The 23223-nt window shown below is 40.2% G+C and overlaps 1 protein-coding gene across 15 annotated transcripts in view; it reads left to right on the top strand.

The window, feature by feature from the left end:
• Positions 1-23223, top strand: part of EPB41L2 (erythrocyte membrane protein band 4.1 like 2) — a 300865-nt gene that overhangs the window by 252088 nt on the left and 25554 nt on the right. For 3 of the 15 annotated variants that reach the window (XM_040350416.1, XM_040350417.1, XM_040350419.1), the window contains 6 exons: positions 1448-2077; positions 2636-2668; positions 5242-5388; positions 8093-8245; positions 20965-21018; positions 21197-21733. In XM_040350416.1, coding sequence (XP_040206350.1) covers positions 1448-2077; positions 2636-2668; positions 5242-5388; positions 8093-8245; positions 20965-21018; positions 21197-21733 — 1554 coding nt within the window. Of the gene's footprint in view, positions 1-1447; positions 2078-2635; positions 2669-3247; positions 3311-5241; positions 5389-8092; positions 8246-20964; positions 21019-21196; positions 21734-23223 lie in introns of all 15 variants that reach the window. The other 12 variants (XM_040350423.1, XM_040350421.1, XM_040350420.1 and 9 more) reach the window with 12 other exon arrangements.

Below are 23223 nucleotides of genomic sequence, written 5' to 3'. Positions count from 1 at the left end.
ACGTAGACTTGCTAACTCGATCCTCCGCACTTTTGTGCTGCTAGATTGGTCCCCCCTCATGCTCCATCTGTCTTAAGTCTATAGCCCTGCAATGGACGCAAGTACGATGAGGGGAAGCCCACCGCTAGGGCACGAACCGGTCAGATCTCGGCTTTCCTCTGAGGGGATCGGATGAAAACGGGACCGTCTGTCCATTTTCATCCGATTCGCAGACGGATGGAAAAATAGGGTTTTCCTCCGTCATCTGTTTCGGAGCATAGCTGAGACTAATGTCATTGGGTGTCAGCGGATGTTAATCCGCTGACACCCGCTATCCCATAGGGATACATGTATGTCTGTTTTTCATCCGAAAACAGATGGATGAAAAACGGAAATATGGCCCGCCCATGTGAAAGGGGCCTTACTCTCCCACAGACCCAAACAAGCTGTTTACCCTTTTAGTGCAAGCACATCCTTGCTTCAAGGGAGAATTTACAAGTTTTTATGGAGTTGATTGTTAAGAATTCATGTGTGTGTGTGTGTTTGTGAATATGCTGTTTAGATTTAAATCACTTTATAACTAAGGCTGGATTCACACCTATGCATTTTTTGTGCATTTTGCAGATTTGCACTAAAGTCCATTTGCCATGGTTTCCTATGGAACACGTTCTGTAGTGCAAATCTGCAAAAAGCACTAAAAAAATGCATAGGTGTGAATCCAGCCTAATGGAACATAATCTCAGGGCTGTTGCTTTACAACTTACAACTCTGCACAAAACTAATTACAAATGCATCATGAAAGTTGTCTTTGTTATCTACAAGGCTGTCCTAATTTACTTATTACATACATTAAATAGATTTTCCAGAAAATTCCAAAATGCAAACCCTATTTTGGGCTCACTTTTCATATCCTTATTGTGTGTCTCACAGATGACATTCAGTTTTTCAGATTTACAGTATAACACTGAATGCTGTTATGAATTAATTGTGAGGTTGGGATGCCAGATTTCACTTTAAAAAAAGCTGCTACCAAAAATCTAAAATCATGTTTTTTTAGGACTCAAAGATTTGGGGAAGGGGGTAGATTCCTCCAGATTATAAGAGAGTGGGGATTCGCTTTGGTGAAAAACCAGGCCTTCCCTTTATAAATTGGGTTCTTGGGTTGACAGCTTGCATGGTGGGTATTCTAAAACACCTTTTTTTTTTTTGTATATTTATCTATGATTATATGTTCTAAAACACCTGCAGTTGGGATGTGTGTTGTGTATGCTCTTATATTAATTATACTGACATCATTTTTTGTAACTGCACAGTTTTACTTGCTTAATCTTATATCAAACTAACATTTTTTTTTCTCTTTTTTCTTTCTCTATTCCTCTCACATGCACATTATTCTCACTTTTTTGTCCTGCAATTTTGCATTTGAATGCACACTCATGTTCACCTGCTACTGGTGTGGTTGAAACAGCTCAGTCACCCCTCATCACAATCACCCACTCACTGCTCTCATACCATACTTGAAAACTTGCCAACCATCCCTGAGATAGATGTATTTTCAGACATTTCAGAGGATGATGCGTTGGGAGAACAGCATGATGAACCTTCTAGTGGTTTAGAGGTTAACATCTGTGACAATAATACAGATGGCATGTTTCCAGATCAGGACAATATACCAACTAAAATATCACAATATTCCACTGATGCAGGCAGCCACATTTCTCATCTAGATTGTAGTAACAACCATTCTATAAATTGTAAGAAAATTGAATTTTTCTTCTCGTTCAGCTTTTGTAAGATTTTTCCTTTAAAACTCCCTTCTTTGCTTGACGAGGATGGGTACATCAGTTTCCCAAGTCTCCCAGATGTCTGTGTCTCTTTCCTCCCACCAGGCTTCCAACGCTATATCCAAATTACATCCCCTTCCTTCATTCCTTCTTTCCTTCTCATCTTTGTGCTGCTTCTTTCCACCTCCCAGTCTGTGCCATTTTCATTGACCCTTTCCCTTCCTCTCGCTCTGTCCCTCTGCTACCTTGAGCCTAAGGCGACATCATGGGGCTCCTTTTATGACCATGACCTGAATAACAAAGCAGAGGAAGAGGTGTGTAACATAACTGATTCAAGTTGCCACTTGCATCTAGGTTTCACTTCTGTATGTTTTTTATCTGATAAAGATCATCAGTATAGAAATGCATGGGGGGGGGGTCAAATAGTTGGGAAAATATTGGAAACTTTTTCAGGTTCTTATTGCTGTTTGTATGTCTATTAGGGACACAGAGACCAAAAAGAGAGAATCACCACCTTTGACAGTTGTCTTTGGAAACCATGTAACCTTCCAAAGACATCTCCTTAAGTTTGGGATGGAATTCCATTTACAGTTGTACTTGGCAGAGAAGAATCCATCAGGCACTTTAGTGCACTTTCACTATTTCCCAATATATTGCATATAAAGTTTCAGTCAAGTCTTTTTAGACATATTTTAATACTAAAGCTGGTGTATTTTGCTACTTATTTTCAAGCAGTCAAAGTAATTGCCCAAGTTGTACACTGAAGTCCAGTGCATGAATGCTAGCACATTCTGTAATATTGGTTATTGTGTTGCACATTTCTTTGCATTAACTAAAATTTTTCTTACAACCGGTGATTTAATATGCTACAGCTGGAAAAGGAAGAGGATGAGAGCCTGGAACAGGTGTTGAATGCTACTTTGGAACATTTATGCCTGCCAAATGTTTCGACAAGTGTATGTGTAAAAAGTGTAGTGTGCTTGTTGTATTGCTGCTCTGCTTGTATTGAGTTTCATTTCAGGTCTTTGTTCTATGCCTGTTCCAGCAGCATGACAACTCTCCCATGTTTATAGTAGTCATTAAGTAGAGAAGACATCACTCACATGTCATGAGAGAAACATGGTTTCTTCCATTGCTGAGCTGTCCATCTTCAGAGTGGTAGTTGCCTGACTGACACAGAGGGTCAATATTGTTTTATTAGTTTGAGTCACTGACTAATAACCAATAGTTCCAGGCTATATGAATACATGTTCTGCATCAGTAACCCAGAAGACACAGCCAGCATAAAATCAGGACAACTAGTGTTTCAGAAGGTGTTAAGCCCATGTATTTCTCACTGACAAGTTGGCACTGTTAAAGACCGCTGCTTACAGGACTAGAACAACTTTATTTTGTCTGAACATTTGCACATCAGCCTGTTTCACAACCACGACCCGCTTGTTTATTCTGCTTTATATTATTATTTTCATTTTCCAATTTCGCAGAGCAAGTCTATGAGACTACAAGGAGAAAATATTTATGTCAGACATAGCAATTTAATGTTGGAGGTTTGTATAATGCAACCTGTTAATCTGCCTTTGTTAAAAAGGTGGGGCTGGCACATGCAGGCTGCTGCTTAGAACACAAGCATGAAATGCATGGGCTCAGGCCTGCCAGAGAGAATGCATGCTATGACTTCTGACAGTCTGAATCTTGCCTTTTTGGGTACATATTTCAGTGTTGTGCGTGGCAACTGGGGGAGTAGCAGCCATGTACATTGGCCAGACAAAACAGATTTGTATATCTCTTGCCATGTTTGTATTTCAAAGTTACGAAACCACTGGAGAGGAACACATTACAGAAAAGTTAGGCTTTTCTAGAAAAAGTGGCTGACATGAGGCTTATTGATCAGATGTGTAGCTTAAGATAATTGGGAATTATTGTGGTTAAGACTCAAGCAAGCACACAAGTATTGGCAGTACTTATTACTTGCAAAGCTTTCACAGCATGTCTAAGGCTACATTCACATGAGCGACTAGTGCAAATGACAGTTGCAGGAATTTTGTTGGAAGTCCACAAACTGCATCCAGGACCGATCACTGCAGGTACTCACAGGCTAGTGGTAATCAATGGGTAGCTTTGACCACCGCACACCTATTATTATTGAAGTGTACAGGGCTCACCAGCTGTAGCTAGCCACTCATAGGTGACAAAATCAGCTGCAGGAATCTGCAGATTCCTGACGTCATTCGCACCAGGAACAGTCGCCTGTATGAATTTAGCCTAAAACTCTGTGACCAGTTCAGGATCGTTATCTTTTTCGTGGCAAATTGCTAAGATAATAGACAATCACCTGTCTGTGGAAAGTCTTAATAGTATGTTGCCCCTGGCAACTATTCACATTTGCCATTCCTTCTTATCCTTGGCTTGCTGAAACGATAGTTGTAGCCCTGGCCCCTGATTGTCCTTATTTCATACACTTTCTAAATGTTAAACCTAGTGATTTTATTCATATATATTTGTGTCTACGTTGCCTTTGGAGAACTATGTTTAACATTGGCAAGTGCTATTATATCTAAACTTTATGCAATCACATTCATACCTCTGATATTCATTAGATTAAAGAGTGTGCATGCCAAGTCCAGCTGGAGTGGGAATTGTCCCCCATAACAGTTCAGAACTCAGCCTGCTTATGGGCAGGAAGAGCTACGAATAGGGTCTGTCCCGCCTATCTTGCTTGGCCCCATTGGAAGAAGATGAACTCCAAACTCTCATATGTGTCTTAAAGAACATGATGCAAGAGTATCATTGCTTTACTTTTACTATCAATATATTTATTTTAATAACAGATTTTATAACAACTTGTACTGACCTGGGCTGCCCACCAATCCCTATGTCACATCAAGTCATTCGTCCTTGTTTCCTGTTTGTTCTAACATTTTTATTATGTCATTTGCCAATTTAAAACAACCACACTAACTGCTGATTTTTGCTCTTTTGCAGCTTTCTTAACAAGCGCAATTGATTTCAAGGTTTAGCAATCAAAGATTTGCTCTGGCTTTGTGCTGCCCATGAAGAAATTGTTTCATTTTTTTCCTCATTAATTATATGTTGATTGAGAAATAATAACGATAGAATACAAAGCCAGAAACGTCTTTGGTTAATTTTAAATGTTGTTTCTTTTAAGAAAAATGTCTGATCTGGTGTTAAGGCCTTTTCATATGTTGAATTCCAAACAGCAAATATATAGTATGTATCGTTTAGTTTTTATTCTGAAATGGTTTTTCTCAGGATTTCCTTTTTATTGGATTACCAACTACATGTTAGTGGTTTTCTGATGGATGAAGATTTTATTACATTTTTTTTCACGTTACCTTTTTTAATACTTCCTTTTCTCAAATCAGACATATTTCTTTAACATTCAATTAGAGCTAACACAATTTAACCCACATTTGTGTTTTCCGTTTTGTGTGTGTTTTTTTTTCTTACTTATTGTCAGGATTTGGATAAGTCTCCAGAGGAAATATTGAAACATCAGGCTAGCATTAGTGAGCTCAAGCGCAGTTTCATGGAATCCACCCCAGAGCCTCGTCCCAATGAATGGGAAAAGCGTTGTATCACACCTTTATCCCTGCAAGCACAAGGGGTATGTTAAAGCTTTCTTCTTGTACATGCACCCTGAAGTGTGAAGGTAGTATGTGATATATGTGTCTATTACAAACAAATTCAACAAAATATTTGTTGGATACCAAATCTGAACCATTGGTGTAAAAATGTCAGTTAAAATTAGTAGCATGGTAAATGAATGGAAGAAATACTTTGTTTTGCTGGTTATATTTGATGTGACATATGTAGCTTTATGGGACCATGTACAATAATACAAAAGTTTTTATATCGGAGACTGATAAATTGTAATAAGTGTTAACTTGATTAACAAAAGGTGTTTGTTTTACTAAAGAGTTTTTGTCAGTTACATTTTAAAGGGCCCACATTCTCTTATGTAGACTTGACTGTTGGAAGCATTCATCTTTCAAGCAACATTTTTATTTTTGTGGAGTAAAGGTATAGAAGATATTCGCATTGCGTGTGGCATTGCTCAATATGTTAAATTTACTAAGCTATAACAATTATTTTTTATAATAACTATATTAAAGCAGAGTTCCACCCAAAAATTGAACTTCAGCTTTTCGGAAACCCTCCCCCGTCCGGTGTCACATTTGGCAGGGGGAGGGGGTGCAGATACTTGTCTAAGACAGGTATTTGCACCACTTCTGAGTCACACCCCTTCGGGTCGCCCCCCCACGCTGTCTTCTGGGAAACTCACTGTTCCCAGGAGAGAGCGGGGGATCAGTGACGGCGCGCCATGCTACTCGCGCATGCGCAGTAGGGAACTGGGCAGTGAAGCCGCAAGGCATGGATTCACTTCCTGATTCCCTCACCAAGCATGGCATCGGCAGCATCCGAGGACCGAGCGATTGCTTGTCCTCGTCTGCCGACTTTGCAGGGCGCGCTGGACAGGTACGTGTTAATTTTTTTCAAGTCAGAAGCTGCAGTATTTGTATCTACTGGCTTTAAGTTGAAAATGAATCCCCTGGCTAAAAAAAATTGTTATGATAGAGAACGTATAAAAAAATAACTTGGTGAACTTGACTTAATGTCAGTTGAGTCTCATGGAAAAAAATAAATTCTATCAACGGTTTTGCTGTGCTGGAGGTAAATATGTCCTAGTTTAAGTATTAGATTTATGACGTGTACGGTATGTATAATATGCTTCTAAGGGAATACATAGCTCCTTTTTGGTTGATTGGCTGGATAAGAAGCCATAAGATAAATCCTATGGGGTGAAGATCTTGCACTTAAAGCCTCAATCACACAGGCACAAAAGCAGTGCAGAGTGAATAAGGCATTTGGTTATGCATGTGGAGCCACTTGGAGTTGTGTAGGCCAGTGGTTCTCAACCTCAGTCCTCGAGTACCCCCAACGGGTCATGTTTTGGGAACTTCCCTTAGACAAAATAGCTCTTATCAATACAATGTCATTAATATTTATTTAAAGAAGCTGTGCAAAGTAAAGAAAATCTTGAAACCCTGGCCCGTTGAGGGTACTGAGGTTGAGAACCACTGATGTAGGCAGCTTGGGCTAATAAAAGGAAATGCAGTGACTGTATGGACTCCAGCGCTCAACCGAACAGGGGCGGGCTTGTGGTCCCAAAGAAGACCGCGTGCACCTGACCCTGCCTGTCAAAATCGGCTGTATGCTGAAGTCTGTACAGATAGTGTGCGTCCATTCATAATCACATGCTGCCTGCGCACAGCTTCATCCACATAAAAAATGCCTTGTTCACATTCTACAGGCCCCTACATCCATGCGAATGCCGTCTTAGACTTTCATATAAGGATTTATGTGAAATCTGTTACCACATCAACACAGATGTTATTAGACTTTATTTTAAAAATAATGTAGGGTATTGCAACTTGTATTATTAAAGGGGTTGTAAAGGTTCTGGTTGGTGTTTAGTCAGCCAGAACAGTTTACTGAGGAGGTACAGGAAGTGAGAAATTCAGACAAAGAAAAAAAACATTTAGAAGGGAAATCAAAGGAAAAGGTAAGTGAACCAACAATGCACTAGCTTAAAGGAACCTATTTAGGTAATAAAACATTAACCTTTACAACCCCTTTAAGAAATAAGAGCTCTGCCTGTTTTACAATATGAACGCTAGTTTTATTCATTATTGTACAAGTCAACAAAGCAGAGAGTGCAAAATTGCAGTATACTTTCCTAACTTTTAACATAATGCAAAGTTGAGAGATTGTGGTTTAGAATCCCTAGAGCATAGTGATTTTGATAATTCTATACAGAATATGGATAACACACATTTTGATATCTAGGATACAATGACACGGTAGGGCTCTGGAGGCAAATGATTATTTTTCTGGGTGTGTGCTATGCATTTAATATACCTTTAGGGCCATTTCACACCAGACACAGTTCCGTTCAGTTCCGTGTACTTTTTGTTCTGCACAAAATGCATGCAGTGTTTTCCATGTATTCCAATGGCTCTAGTTGACTCTAGTTCACACCATTCAGTCAGTTTCCGGTGACTGCATGGTGTGAACTAGAGCCATTGGAATAAATTGAAAACACTGTGCATGTATTTTGTGCAGAACAAAAAGCACACGGAACTGAACGGAACTGCGTCTGGTGTGAACTGGCCCTAATAGCGGAAATCTCATTAATGCTTATCTCAGAACTTTGTGCTTTTGTATTAATGTTTCCACACTTTTTTTCTCTAGCTTTTTGGTCTTTCTTTTCTGTTAACTCCCTGCTTTCCGCTCTCTAACTTATCTAGAGCTTAGAAGAAGAGATAACATCAATTCTGTTTAGTAAAGAAAGCTTTGCCACCTTCACCACATCTAATCAGCGGACCAAAGAGGAAAATGTAGTGACTGATAGCCTTCCTTCTGATTTGCTTAGTGTTTCCCATTCGCCTCCACTGCCTGAGGTGCATTTCTTTTCTTCCTTCTTTTCATTACTATATTTATTACTGATTATTTCTATCCATGCATTTTTGATAGGACACTGGTATTGTGCTATGAGACTGAAATCAAGAATAAGTCCTTAGTTTTAGGGCCCAATAATGCTCATGCATTTTGGTTGGTTGCATTAACACACTCACATTACCATGTGTTGCTTTAACAGCTTGTTCACACTGAGGTGGATTTACTAAAGGAAAAATACTGTGCAGTTTCTCTAGATAGAAGGGGAAAATCTGCTGATTTCTATCCAATCACGTGCAAGCATGATCCCCCTCAGATCTAGAGCAACTGCACTTGCAACTCTAGTAAATCAACTCCACTGTATCCTTGTAACACACTACAGTGTGTGAGCACATAGTCCTAACATGATACATAAGAAGTATTTGCACATCTGCTCTATATTTTTCAGAATAATTTGGAAATAATGACCGGTCTGTGTTTTTTTTGTTTGTTTTTTTACAGTGTTGCAAGGTGTGAAATAGCACGTCATAGCTCTTTAAAATTGCAAATACAATGCAGCTGAATAGTAGATGCATAGGTGTGAATGGGCCCTAGGGCAGCCAATTCAAATTAATTGGCTGCCAACACACCAAAACGGTAAAAAAAAACAGGCATTGGTGCGTTACCACAAGCTGGGATAGCGCAATGCAGTACCATTCAAGAAAGATGGCACTACTACCTATAACATGCATTGCAGCAACATGTACACTAAAGCAACACAAAGAAACAGAAAAGTGTGAATGGGAGTATTTTATAGAGAGCAGGGACATTACCAATTTGTTCGCTTTAAAAAGCTATTTATAACCTCCACAAATCACACTATATACACATATATTTTTTTTTGTGCAAGTCCTCTAAAAAACATAATAAATTGGTATTTGAGTTGATTTCTTAAAGCCCTGCGCAAACTGTTGGGGATATATATATATCTCCTATAAATTATAATTTCATCATCAAAGGATATATTTGTCTCCAATGATACAAGTCTGATAGGATATGATCATTCCCCCACTTTGCTATGTAGTTTCATTAACCTCTTCAATACCGGACCATTGTAAAATAACGCCGACAGGAACCCTCCCTCGATCTGGGTGGACATCACATGACGTCCTTTGTTCCCGGCGATCTAGGGGGCGCGCGCGGCACCGTTCGAGACCCGGCGCGCGTGCCCGGCGGTCGCGAGTGCCGCCGGTCACCCACGATTGCCGTTGATCACAGCAGGAGTGTGGATCTGTGTGTGTAAACGCACAGATCCATGGTCCTGTCAGAGGTGAGGAGACCGATGCTGTGTTCCCAGTACAGAGGAACACACATCGGTCTCCTCCCCTTGTGAGTCCCCTCCCCCTACAGTTGGAACACGCTTTAGGGAACATTTTAACCCCTTCAGCACCCCCTAGCGTGCTGAAGGGGTTAAAGGTTTTTTTTTTTTTTTCATAATAAGCATCCTTTACCTGCAGACATTCCTCTTTTCACTTCCTCGTTGTTCGTTTTTGCTCAGAAGTTGCTCTATTTCTTCTCTGTTCTGTTCACTTCCTGCTTGTATGATTGTTACTCACCACCGTGATGGGAGGCTTTACTGTGGTGGTGAGTAACGTGCTCACCCCCTCCTGGGAACTACATTTGTGTGGCAGGACGCTCTCTACGTGTTAGAGACTTCAAGGAGGTGGGAATCACTGGGCGTGCCACAATTCATACTGGGAAATGTAGTTCTTATATGAACAAACGATGCAAACCAGGAAGTGAATGAGAGAACAGAAACTAGAATGCCGGAGGTGATATAGATGAAGGAATTTAATAGGTATTTACTCGTTTTTTAACAGAATCATTACACTATTCTGTCTGTCTACCCTGCAGACATTAATTTTAGGCAAATAATTTTTTTTTTTCCTTTAGTGACCCTTTAACCCCTTCCCTGCCAGTCATATTTACACAGTCATCTGTGCATATTTATAGCACTAATCACTGTATAAATGTGAATGGTCCCAAAAACGTGTCAAAAGTGTCCGATGTGTCCGCCGCAATGTCACGGTCACAATAAAAAATCGCAGATCGCCGCCATTACTAGTAAAAAAAATTATAAAATAAAAATGCCATAAATCTATCACCTATTTTGTAGACGCTATAACTTTTGCGCAAACCAATCAATATGCAATTATTGCGGGGGTTTTTTTGGGGTTTTTTTTACCAAAAATATGTAGAAGAATACGTATCGGTCTAAACTTTTTTAAAAAATTGTGCCATTTATTAAATAAAGTAAAAAATATTGTGTTTTTAAAAAAAAAATGTCGCTCTTCTTTTGTTTATAGCACAAAAAATAAAAACCGCAGAGATGATCAAATACCACCAAATGAAAGCTCTATTTGTGGGGGGAAAAATGCCCTGTATGGAAGGGGTTAATATTTTTTTTTTTTTTTTTTTTTTTTACCATTGCAGAGTTGTCTCCTGACTTTTTCTGCAGTCATCAAGACAGAAAGTGAGAGGAAATGAGGAACATGGCAATCAAAGCTCATTGTGGGGAAGAGTTAAATTTGTATTATTCTTTGTAATCCCACAGAGAAATGACACTGCACTCTCTGTGAGTGTGCAGAGAGAAGTGCACATAACTGCAACTAATGTGCACCTCTCATTCCAAACTGAAGTGAGGTAGAAAATGAGGCTTGGAGCTCACTGGGAACTTTGCTAAGAGTTTAAGAAAAAAAAATTTTGAAAAAAATTACCAGGGCCATTAGGTAGTGGATGTACATGGATTAAAGCATAAAATGACGAAAACCAGTGCTATTGAAACAGTCTCGATTTTATAAGTCCATGAAATTTATGTTTTCACTCTAAATTCTCACCCTGCTGATTTTGTACATTTGGCCACTGACAAACAATTAGTCTATAATTTTAATAGTGGGTTTATTTTAAAAGAGACAGAATAACAAAAATATCCAGAACACATTTCAAAAAAGTTATAAATTGATTTTAATTTTAATGAGTGAAATACCTATTTAATCCCCTATCAATCAACAATATTTCTGGCTCCCAGGTGTCTTCTATACAGGTAATGAGCTGAGATTAGTAGCACTTCCTTAAAGGGAGTGCTCCTAATCTCGGCTTGTTGCCTGTATAAAAGACGCCTGTCCACAGAAGCAATCAGATTCCAATAACTCCACCATGGCCAAGACCAAAGGGCTGTCCAAGGATGTCGGGGACAAGAATGTAGCTCTACGCAAGTCTGGAATGGGCTACAAGACCATCGCCAAGCAACTTGGTGAGAGGGTGACAACAGTCGGTGCGATTATTTGCAAATGGAAGAAACACAAAATAACGAAATTTCCCTCGGTCTGGGGCTACATGCAAGATCTCCCCTTGTGGAGTTTCAATGATCATGAGAACGATAACGAATCCGCCCAGAACTACAGAGGAGAATCTTGTCAATGATCTTAAGGCAGCTGGGTCCATAGTCACCAAGAAAACAATTGGTAACACAGTACGCTGTGGAGGACTGAAATCCTGCAGCACCCACAAGGTTCCCCTACTCAAGAAAGCATATGTACATGCCCCTGTGAAGTTTGCTAATGAACATCTGAATGATTCAGAGGAGAACTGGGTGAAAGTGTTGTGGTCATATGAGACCGAAATCTAGCTCTCTGGTATCAACTCAACTTGCTGCGTTTGGAGGAGGAGAAATGCTGCCTATGACCCCTAGAACACCATCCCCACATTCAAACATGGAGGTGGAAACATTATGCTTTGGGGGTGTTTTTCTGCTGAGGACAGGACAACTTAACTGCATCAAAGGGACGATGGGCAGGGCCATGTACCTTCAAATCTTGGCAGAGAACCCCCTTCCCTTAGCCAGGGCATTTAAAAAGGGTATTCTAGCATGACAATGACCCAAAACACAAGGCCAAGGCAACAAAGGAGTGGCTCAAGAAAAAGCACATTATGGTCCTGGAATGGCCTAGCCAGTCTCCAGACATTGATCCCATAGAAAATGTGGAGGGAACTGTAGGTTCGCGTTACCAGACATCAGCCTTGAAACCTTAATGACTTGGAGAGGATCTGCAAAAAGGAGTGAATCAAAATCCCTCCTGAGATGTGTGCAAACCTGGTGGCCAGCTACAAGAAACGTCTGACCACTGTGATTGCCAACAAGGGTTTTACCACCAAGTACAAAGTCCTGTTTTGCGAAGGGGTCAAATACTTATTGCACTCATTAAAATGCAAATCAATTTATAACTTTTTTGAAATGCGTTTTCTGGATTTTTTTTTTGTTCTGTCTCTCATTGTTCACCACTTCAGCCCCGGACCATTTGGCTGGCCAAAGACCAGAGCACTTTTTGCAATTCGGCACTGCGTCGCTTTAACTGACAATTGCGCAGTCGTGCGACGTGGCTCCCAAACAAAATTGACGTCCTTTTTTTCCCACAAATAGAGCTTTCTTTTGGTGGTATTTGATCACCTCTGCGGTTTTTTTATTTTTTGCTCTATAAAAAAAATAAAGCAACCATTTTGAAAACAATACATTTTTTATTTTTTGCTATAATAAATATCCCCAATCCCCAAAATATATATATATTTTTTTCCTCAGTTTAGGTCGATTCGTATTCTTCTACATATTTTTGGTAAAAAAAAGCAATAAGTGTTTAGCACAAACCAAAGTTATAGCGTCTACAAAATAGGGGATAGTTTTATGGCATTTTTATCATTTTTTTACTAGTAATGGCACCCATCAGCAATTTTCATCATGACTGCGACATTATGGCGCACATATCGGACACTTTTGGAGCTTTTTTGGGACCATTCACATTTACACAGTGATCAGTGCTTTAAAAATGCATTGATTACTGTGTAAATGGGACTGGCAGTGAAGGGGTTAACCAGGAGGGGGCGCTGAAGGGGTTAAGTGTGTCCTAGGGATGTGTTCTAACTGTAGGGGGATGGGCTACGTGTGTCACCACTCCAGATTATAGGGAGCTGTGATCAGTGTCCTGTCACTAGGAAGAATGGGGAAATGCTTGTTTACATTGGCATTTCCCTGTTCTTCCTCTCTGTGAGACGATCGCAGGTATCCCTGCGGACATGAAGTCTGCGGGACCCGCGGCTGGACTCGCGGAGCTCGTGGCGGGCATGCATGCCCACAATGCCCCTTCTTATAGGCAACGTATATATACGTCGATCTGCCCACAGGAGCCATTGTGTCAACGTGTGTATATTTTCGTAAGCCGTTCCTTAAGTGGTTAAACCTACAATTAAAATTATAGACTGATCATTTCTTTGTCAGTGGGTGAACATACAAAATCGGCAGGGGCTCAAATAAGTTTTCCCCCATTGTACCTAGGTGGATGCAGTATGGGTCCGATGCATCTGTCCCCTGGCGCTTGGTTCTGACAGCTCCCCGAGCAGAGAGCTGCTGACTGTCAGTCTCTGCTCTGCCCCCCTCCTTGCTCACTGGAGCGCTGGGCTATGGAGGGGGCAGAGGCAGCTGTCTCAGGCTCTCATCGACTTGCTGAGAGGCTGAGGCGGGTGTTGGTCCGGCACCTGGCGGATCCAGACTCCATTGTCTTGATGACGTGGTGCCTGGACTGACTTCTGTGACGTCGGCAGAGAGCTGACCTCAGCCCACTATCTACTGATAATGGGTTACAGAACTGCAAAACAAATTGCACTCCTGTGATCCATAGGCGAAGTGCAACCAAATGAGCTTTTGGCTTTACCTCTCCTTTAAGACCTCATGCACACTGGACGTTTTTGCAAACTTTCCTAGAAGCAATGTTTTGGCAGAAAAAAAAACCCTTCTAAAATTGTTTAAAGCTTTTACAAGCTGTTAGGCATGTTTACAGGTTTCAAGAGCTTGGGTGTTCATTTCATTGGCCAAAATATTGGTGTTTACTCACATTTAGACACGTTTAGCAGCTTCAAGCATTTTTTTTTTCTGCCAAACCTCTGCTCATCCTGGACACACTGGCAGTGTTTTTTTTAATGCCTCTAAAAACCCCTGCCACTAAATGCTAAAGTTTTATGTGTGTATGGACACATAGGCTAACATGCAGCGGAGACGCCTGACACCCCTACTAGCGGCTGCAAAACTTCCAGTGTGCATGAAGCCTAAATGGGTTCTGCTGAAAAGCAGTTTGTTTACTGCTTTACTTATTTTACTCTTTGGACATAAATAATGATGCATTGGTACTCTAAAACAACAAACACTAATTGTACAGTTCAGGACACAGGACTTGAATTTATAGACCATGGATTATATGCCACTACTTTCAGGTAATATTGGTAATTGCTTTGCTAGGAATGCCCCCAGTGCACCCCAATATAACCTCACCCACTCCCTGGGAGTCCCCTTTTTTTTTTTTTTTTGCTAGTGTCCTTAGGTGGTGGACCTCTTCCCCCTATAGAGAAGTTTCTAAGCCATTCTTTAAAAGAAAAAACTATTTTTATTTTTTTTACAAATGAAAAATCTATCAGGATTCAACTGCTTATTGCCACAGACTTCAGTATTAGTTTCCTGATCGATTATCCTTGATGATCATCTTGGGAACCGTACCTGGCCCTTGCAGCAGGGCCAGCCTATAATGTTTGGGCTCTGGATTGTGTGTTTGGTGCTCACCTTGGCACATGATGCATCGAGTGTAGTAAGACACAGGGTACTATACAAGTTCAGGGCCGTGGTCTATACCTATGGCACCCAGACCTTGAGGACCCCTTCACTGGGTATGTCCACCATGATGGGTTGAAGTATGGTTCCCTCTGGGAGCCTGCAGCACGCATATGATAAGACTGGGACTTCTCTGTGTATAATATATAGTATGACCAGATCCTGTTTTTCATGTGGAATATTATTCACTTTATTGTATTATCCCCCTCTGTAAAGTCTCTACCACATTGGCGGTAGGTAACGTTTGCCTTTATAAAATTTGGCGTGTTTTTCACACTCCACGATGTTGCTTGGGTAGTAATGGAATTGCAATTCACCTTCTGGCTAATGTACTTCTGCCCACCATTTCTTCTGGGAACACAAGAAAGCAAGTCAGTCCATCACCTGACTGCCTGCTTTTTCATATACACAGCAACAAGACATCAGTCAGCGCCAGGGTTATAGGAGCTCCTTTCCCTCTCAGACAAGTAAATGTCCTCTGTCTGCATCCATTTCATAGTTTCCTCACTTAGCAATGGTGAAGACAAGGCGCAGAGGTGCTGACAAAAAATTTCCTATTAATATTCATGCTACAGGCAGCAATGAGGAATAGAAGGGAAATGCTCAGGGTGATTTCCACTGTTGGCTCACTTATTGATGCTGTTAATGCTAGCCTTTGCTAGTAGCCCTAGAATCTCCTCGGCCTATACAAGCTCCTTGGGGGGAACAAAAGTGGCTAGTAAGGTCTAGAAAGACTTTTTCCTCGCGCGCACACACAAACTCACTGTGCTTTGCTTGAGGATTAACCAAATTGCAAACAAGTATTCCTTTCTCCATGACTCTTTGAGTTAATGTCTTGGGGAAAATACATTTATGAAAAAATGGTCTGTCCCAGTAGTGGATCCTGCCATTTCTATTCACAATGAGCATCTCGCTGTTTTTGTTGAGGTGGTTCCCTCCTTAGAATGCTTAGAAACCCTATCAAAGGCAACCTTTGCTCTCGCTGGTCCTGGCTTGCAACCCGCTAATCCAACTATGTCCGTTTTTCAGACTGTTGCTAACTGAACTGAGTAAACTAATAGAGAACATGATCCTGTGTTTGTGGACCCTGTTCTGCTGTAACAATTGCTGCTCATACCCTTTTGTTAATGCTCTAGAGAATGTACTTTGTTCTCTAGGATGACGCTGTGCTCTGTGCATGTACTTAGAATTTTGAGGGTAGACATTGTCAGCTGAACCCACTTCTAAAATTGAGTCTCTTGATGGTAGACACCTGTTTGGTAAATGCTTTCATCAGTTTGTCGAAGAAGATACAGGGGGTGGAAAGTGCCTCCTATGCCACAAAAACAGCCTAAGCCTACTACTATGGCTGGCTACTACCTGTTTCCACTGAAAGGGGGTTCTTTCGGTTAACCCAAGCATCCTACTCTAAGTGAAACATGAGTCCACCCCTTTGTTGCAAGCCTTTGACCCAGAAGCCCTGTTCTCAATGAAGGGCCACCCTCACGCTCTGGAGGGGGGCATATGTTCACATTTGTGCCAGTATGGATCAGATTCCTGGATCTCTGCGTCAAATCTGTTTCCAGGGGCTTCAAAATATTTCTGGTAGATGATAGTTTTCCATCTCAGCCCTAGGCAAATTAGATAATCTTTTTTTCCTCTACCTGAAATGTGGTAAGAGACGCAAGCCTTATGGGCTGGGGGCGGAGTCTGTCGTTCAGGGAACCTGGTCACTACAGGAAAATGTTTCTAGAAATGTGAGCCATTAGACTGACTCTACTACGCTGGACCCCTCTCCTACACAGTCACCCAGTCAGGGTGCAGTTGGACAATACCCCAGCTACGTCCTACATAAACCACCAAGGGGGTACCAATAGTCAGCAACCCTGAAGTAAGCCTGATTTTCTACTAGGTGGAGAATGATGTTACAATACAGATATCTACATACACAGAGTGAAAAATTGGCAAGCACACTTCCTGAGTCTCCAACATCTGTACTCAGGAGACTGGTCTGTCTACCCAGAGATCTTCCTGAACCTCCGTCAGAAATGTGGAACACCAGATGTGCACATTGCCTTCAGATTCAACAAAAAAATAGTGGCCAGGTCTAGTGATTCCCTGATTCTAGCGATGAATGCCATGGTTATTCCTTGGTCTGCGTTCAGACTGGTATATGCATTCCCTCCAGTAAGACGTTTTCCTTGGCTACTCTGCAAGATAGAAAGACAGATTATCCTCATCTCCACAGATTGGTCCAAGATTACTTGGTACACAGACATACATGGACTCCTGGAGGACAAGCCTTCTGGTCCATCCTGATTCCCAGTTGTTGGCTTTAACAGCATTGGTGTTAAAACCCAGGTCCTAAAATAAGCATTTTTGACTTTTCGTCATTCCTTCCTTACTCCAAGCCAGAAAAATGATCTCTTATTGGATCTACCATCGAACCTGAAAGGCATACTCTGGTTGGTGCGAGACCAGGCATTTCAACTCCTGGGAATATGCCATTTCACATATCCTAGTCTTCCTCCTGTCTGCTTGGATTAGCATCGAGTTCTCAGTACTCTAGAGGAGAAGATTTCTGGCTTATGCAATGTATTCCAGAAACCCTTGGTTTGGAACTCTTGTTGAGTCTTTTTGTACAAGGAGTTGCTCATTTCAGTACCCCACTTAAACCTACCATGTCTCCCTGGGATCTGAACCTGGGACTTTTGATTCTTCAAAGACCTCCCTTTGAACCAATTCAGAAAATTCCAATGGGGGATCGCACCAGTAACATGGCCTTTTTGATGGCCATTACGTTTGTCAGGTGTGTCCTACAGTTAAACTGTTTCCTGCAGGGAATGCTTTGTTTTACATAGCGACCAGGTGATCTTGAGACCTATGTCCTCTTTCCTCCCCAGGGTGCTCTTCTTTCACTTCATTGAAGATATTATTCTCCTTTCCCTATGTCCTGCCCTAAGGCACGCCAAGGAGATTTTACACCACTGCCTGGATGTGTTCAGAGCTGTTGGGGTCAACCTAGCTACAACTTCATCCTTCATTAAAGAGTCCCTCTTTGTCCTCCTCAAGAATGGTTCCTCTCTCCCCTATTAAGCCCCATTCCACCAGATTTGTCTGTGTTTCTTGGGCTTTTCAGCATCAAGCACACAGGTGTGCAAGGCTGTCACCTGGCCCTCCTGTTCATACCATTTTAAAGTTTTACCTGATGGCTCTTCAGGCCTCTGCTGATGCGAGCTGCAGTTGCAAAGTGCTTCAAACTGCCATATAAGAGTTTTGGGTATATTGACCATTGTTTTCAGTGGGACTGTTTGCCAAGTTGTTCCCTACCCCTCCGTTTAATGCCTGGGAATTCCCTGTGGTCAATCAATACAAGTCTTGTACTGTACGATTATGATAATGGAAATTCTGACTTTCCTGCAAATTCCATACCTTGTGAAAAAGTGTGTGATCAAAATAAACAGGCCCTAATGACACACACCTCTGCGCTTAGGACTAAACAATCAAAGAGAATCACAGCTGCTGTTTTTAGAAAAAAGTATATGACAAAGTATATATAACGTGTTTAAATATTAAATTAAACCGTAAATTATATATAAACAGCGCTCATGTGTGTATGAGCCACACAGTGAATAAATAAACACAATATAATAATGTAAAAGTCCAAATGATTCAAACCCGTGATTGAAAGTGTTCATAGGCAAAATAAAAGTTCATGGAAAAGTAATAGGAGGTAAAATTTCTTTCTCTCTTTCAAGGTGTAAAGTCTTTAAAGTAAATTAATTCAAAAAATTCTTCCACCACACCCGATGTGAGATAAAGTGATTCCTTCACCAATAGAAATGGCCACTCACCAGAACGAACAGCCTAACACTCTCGTGCTTCGGCACAATAGCGTGTAATAATTGGTTCAAACCATAGGGCGAGCTTCCATTCTCAATCAAGTAGTGAATAAGATCCTCATAAATAATGAAGAAAGTATAACGTAGTGTGATAACGTAAAACCAGTTTAATAACACACCACATAAAACTCTGCAAATTATGCACTCACACCATGCCAAAAAGGTAATCCCATGAATAAGTCAGGTTTTATGACGAAACATGTCGGGGGCGTGGCTATAATCTCACCTCTTGACCACCTACCAACGTGAGAGGCCAGTGCAGTGTCTTGCTTGCGCTAGTGACCAGCGCCTGTTCGTTTTTTGCTTCACGCCATTTTCTGGGGGCTATCAACTTAAAGTGTGAATCGAGTGCCGTGAGTTACCTGGATTTTCTTTCCTTGGTCCGCCGTGACCGTAGTTTGCCAGCTGCACATTATTGATGAGATTTCCGCTATGTTTATTCACGTTTTTACCTTTTTGGCATTGTGTGAGTGCATAATTTGCAGCGTTTTATGTGGTGTGTTATTAAACTGGTTTTACGTTATCACACTATGTTATACTTTCTTCATTATTTATGAGGATCTTATTCACTACTTGATTGAGAATGGAAGCTCGCCCAATGGTTTGAACCAATTATTACACGCTGTTTATATATAATTTACGGTTTAATTTAATATTTAAACACATTATATATACTTTGTCAAATTCCATACCTTGGAATACATTACAGGACACCGGTTCCTTCCCTTCTGTCCTCTTTTTCACCTTATTGCTTGCTACAGAATTGAAGTCGGGTAGGGTTATATATAAAGGTGCACTGGGTATGTTCGCAGAAAAGCTTTTGAAAATTTCCAATGTTGAAGATAGTATGTAATCCATAATCTATGGATACAAGTCCCCGGTCCTGTACTGTATGTAAGCCAAGATATGTAATTTACAGGTATGTCAAAATTCCCATTTTTTTTTTTTTTGTTTTAATTCAATATGCATCTATATCCAAAAAAACTGTCATGTTTCAGACTGCATTATGCTATGCATGCTGTGGCTTTCAGAGACCATGTATTCAGACGTTGGAATGGGTGAAGGGTAGCAAATAGTAACTAGGGCACTTTCCTGCGATCAGGGACTTTAGATGAGTGTGGTGAACTTTGTGTTAACTTATTTTCTTGTGAAAGTATAGCTGGTGTTCTTCATGCTGGTTACTGTAGATTAAGCTGGGTCCTCTCTACCTTCCTTTTTCAAACTGGCTTTTTATCATCTGGTTTGCACAGTACCAGGTAAACCCTGGTATAGATCACATACCTTATTAGACTGGATGACGTTGGGTGTGTTCAGTAACATACAGCAACATAAAGTGTTGAATATTATTTGGTTGTTAATTCACTGATTTAACTACCAGTATTTACATTTTAAAGTGTATGTAAACTTTTCTTATTTGCCCCCTTTTGATTGTATATTTTACCAGACCAAAAGTGTTTTTTGATGCATCTCCAAGTGTCAAAAATACCTGTTGACCTTAACCGTAAACCAGTGCTTCCCTGTAGAATCTGCGATTTTTGCCTCAAACAATGTTATCAGAAAGTGTGTTAGGATGACAGACAACCTTCCCTCTATGTTATTGAGTAGATGAGAGGGAGCAGTGTTCTGTAGTCCCAACACATTTCTGCCACAGGGTGACCACGCTGCTTCTCCATAGGTAACAGTACAGTAAGTGTCACCCTAAAGTAAGAAGTATGTTACTGGTAAGATCACCAGGTAAAAAATAATTGGGAAAATAAAGAAAATGTATACATCCACATCTGAGGACTGGTAAGCTGCAATATGTTAGTTTTTTTGTTCTCAGGTTTTGATACACTTTAAGTGTACTTACAAATAATACATGCTGTTTGCGTTCAAAATTAAGACTCACGACAACTGACATTTAAAGCGTGTGCCTGTAACTCTGCAGGTGGCCTAGATTGTCATTCATTTTAGCAGAGTTCAGAATTCTATAAGGGTACTTACATGTGTGTCTTAATGTGTTGTATGTGAGTACATTTTATGTTAAATACTCCTTGTGTGTCTTAAAACATACATGTTTTCTTTTAAAGTAATCTGTCTTTTATGAAACATGTCTTTTTGTTCTTGTCTTTGTGTATTGATTCTGTGTCCTTTTGGTTACTTTTGTGTCCCACAGAAACTTTTACCCAGAACAAGAGGGATGCGCACTGGACTCAGTGATGCTCTTGAGGTGCTCAGATTGTACTATAAGTACCAATTTGTTCATCTTAATCACCATCACATTCCACTTTTCAGTTGACTTCATCATTTTTGTCCACCATGTAGATGGAAATCTTAAGTTTATTTCCGTTCTTTTGTTTGATTTATTTATTCATGTGTTTTATTTTCCTCATCCATTTTCCATGTAGAACTCAAATGAGGTAGAGAACATAGAGGACGAAAATCAGTCAGATTCTGACACTAAAAACACTTTGGGTACTGAAGACCTCAAACCTGAGATAAATGGAGATATTGAACACCCTAATGATACGAGTGAGCAGACTGAAGAAGTTAAAGTACTGGATAAAAATGAGACCAAATCGGTGTCATCTTATGATGATAGTAGTAGTGAAAGTGAAAATGAAGTAGAATACAAAGCTGAACACAGGTTACCTGAGCATGTTCTTCAGGAAGAACCGGAAGAAAGTGCAGAAGTAAAGGAAGATGAACTATTAGAGGAGTCTCAGGGTTTTGTAAGTGAAGACCACACTGTGAGCATTACTGTTACTCAGATCCAAGAAAAGACAGAAATTGTGTCCCAGGAAATCACAGTTGCTACCTATGAAAGTGAAGAGAAGGTTGTAGAGGATGACCATGAAGTTCTTGAAGAGGAAAATAACAAAATTAATGGGGATGTGTCCCATATTGATGTTGACGCTTCTGCTCAAATAATCTGTTGCTCTGAGGTAAATTGGTTATGCTCATCAGGCTTTACAAAACATACTCTTCTGCTGTTATAGAGGATGTTTCCATTTCTTTGAATCAATCGTTAAGTATATTAGAAAATATCAAGCAGTTTCAACAAAAAGGAAAAACCGTTTTCCATAAACTTTTTTTTTCTTTCTCTGCTGTTGCAGTAATTCATATTATCTTTACATCTTACTTTACTGGGCTATGATTTTTCATACTTTAAAAAAATATTTTCGTTTATAGATCTCATTTTTCACTTTTCTACATGTCTTCACTGTGTATTACTATGCATGTGTAAGTCATTCTGGTCTAATTGTATGTTTTTAATATCTTCTGATATGTCTCGTACAAATTCCTGTTCTCTCCATTTTCACATAATTGCACAGCTAGTACTAAAACCTAACAATAGCTTAGCGAACACTATCGGAGTAGCCATAGTTATTTCAAAAGTCATTGTCTGTGGATTGCTGAAGCTCTGAACTCTTGGGCTACATATACTAACACTACTAAAATCTTGCTTATGCCACAAAATAATCTAAATTTGCATGTGTACAAACTGTGATTATAAATTTAATTTGATAGATCTAGTGAAACCTACAACCCCAATTCCAAGATGGTTAAAGTGTTAATCGATATAGAAACGGAATGCAATGATTTGTAAAAATCATAAACTCACATTTTATTCACGGTAAACAGTAAAAAATAGAAAACATCAAATGTTTAAACTTCGAAAATGTACCATTTTAAGAAAAAAATAAGGTTAAGTGGCAACAAGTCCGTAACATGATTGGGTATAAGAAGTGCATCTTAAAAAATCAGTGTGTCTGAAGTACAAATGGCCAAACGGTAAACTATCTACAGTACATAATATCAAAAGATTCAGAGAATCTGGGGAAAGCTGCACAAATTACAATGCCGAAACACAACATTGGATACTCGTGATCATCTGGTGCTCGGACAGCACTGCATTAAAAACTGGCAGGATTCTGTGATGGACATCACTGCATGGGTACAGGAATTCTTTCCAAAATCACGGTGAACACAGTTTGCTGTGCCAAACAAAATGCAAGTTTAAGCTCGATCATGCAAAGAAGCTATATCGGTACATGATCCAGAACGCTCCCGTCTTCTCTGGGCCAAAGCACATTTAAAATTTGGTCTGTAGCAAAGTGGAAAAGTGTTATATGGTCAGACAAAAGAGCACTTTTGCAAACTGCAATGCTACTGGAATTTTTTTTTGTGGATTGATGAAACAAAAGTTGACTTGTTCAGGAAGAATATTCAGCAATATGTATGGCGCAAAAATGACACTACTTACCAACATTAAAACATTATTCCATTGGTGAAGTATGGTGGAGGGAACATCATGATTTTGGCTTGTTTTGCTGTCTCAGGGCCTGAACCATTTGCCACAGTTGAGGAGAAAACAAATTCCTAAGTTTACCAAAATATCATACAGGCTTGTGTCAGGGTGGCTGAAGCTTAG

Source organism: Rana temporaria, chromosome 4 (assembly GCF_905171775.1).
Source record: "Rana temporaria chromosome 4, aRanTem1.1, whole genome shotgun sequence".
In the NCBI taxonomy this organism is placed as follows: domain Eukaryota; kingdom Metazoa; phylum Chordata; class Amphibia; order Anura; family Ranidae; genus Rana; species Rana temporaria.
Note: the sequence above shows the minus strand (reverse complement) of the source record. Positions and strands in the feature narration are given on the sequence as shown.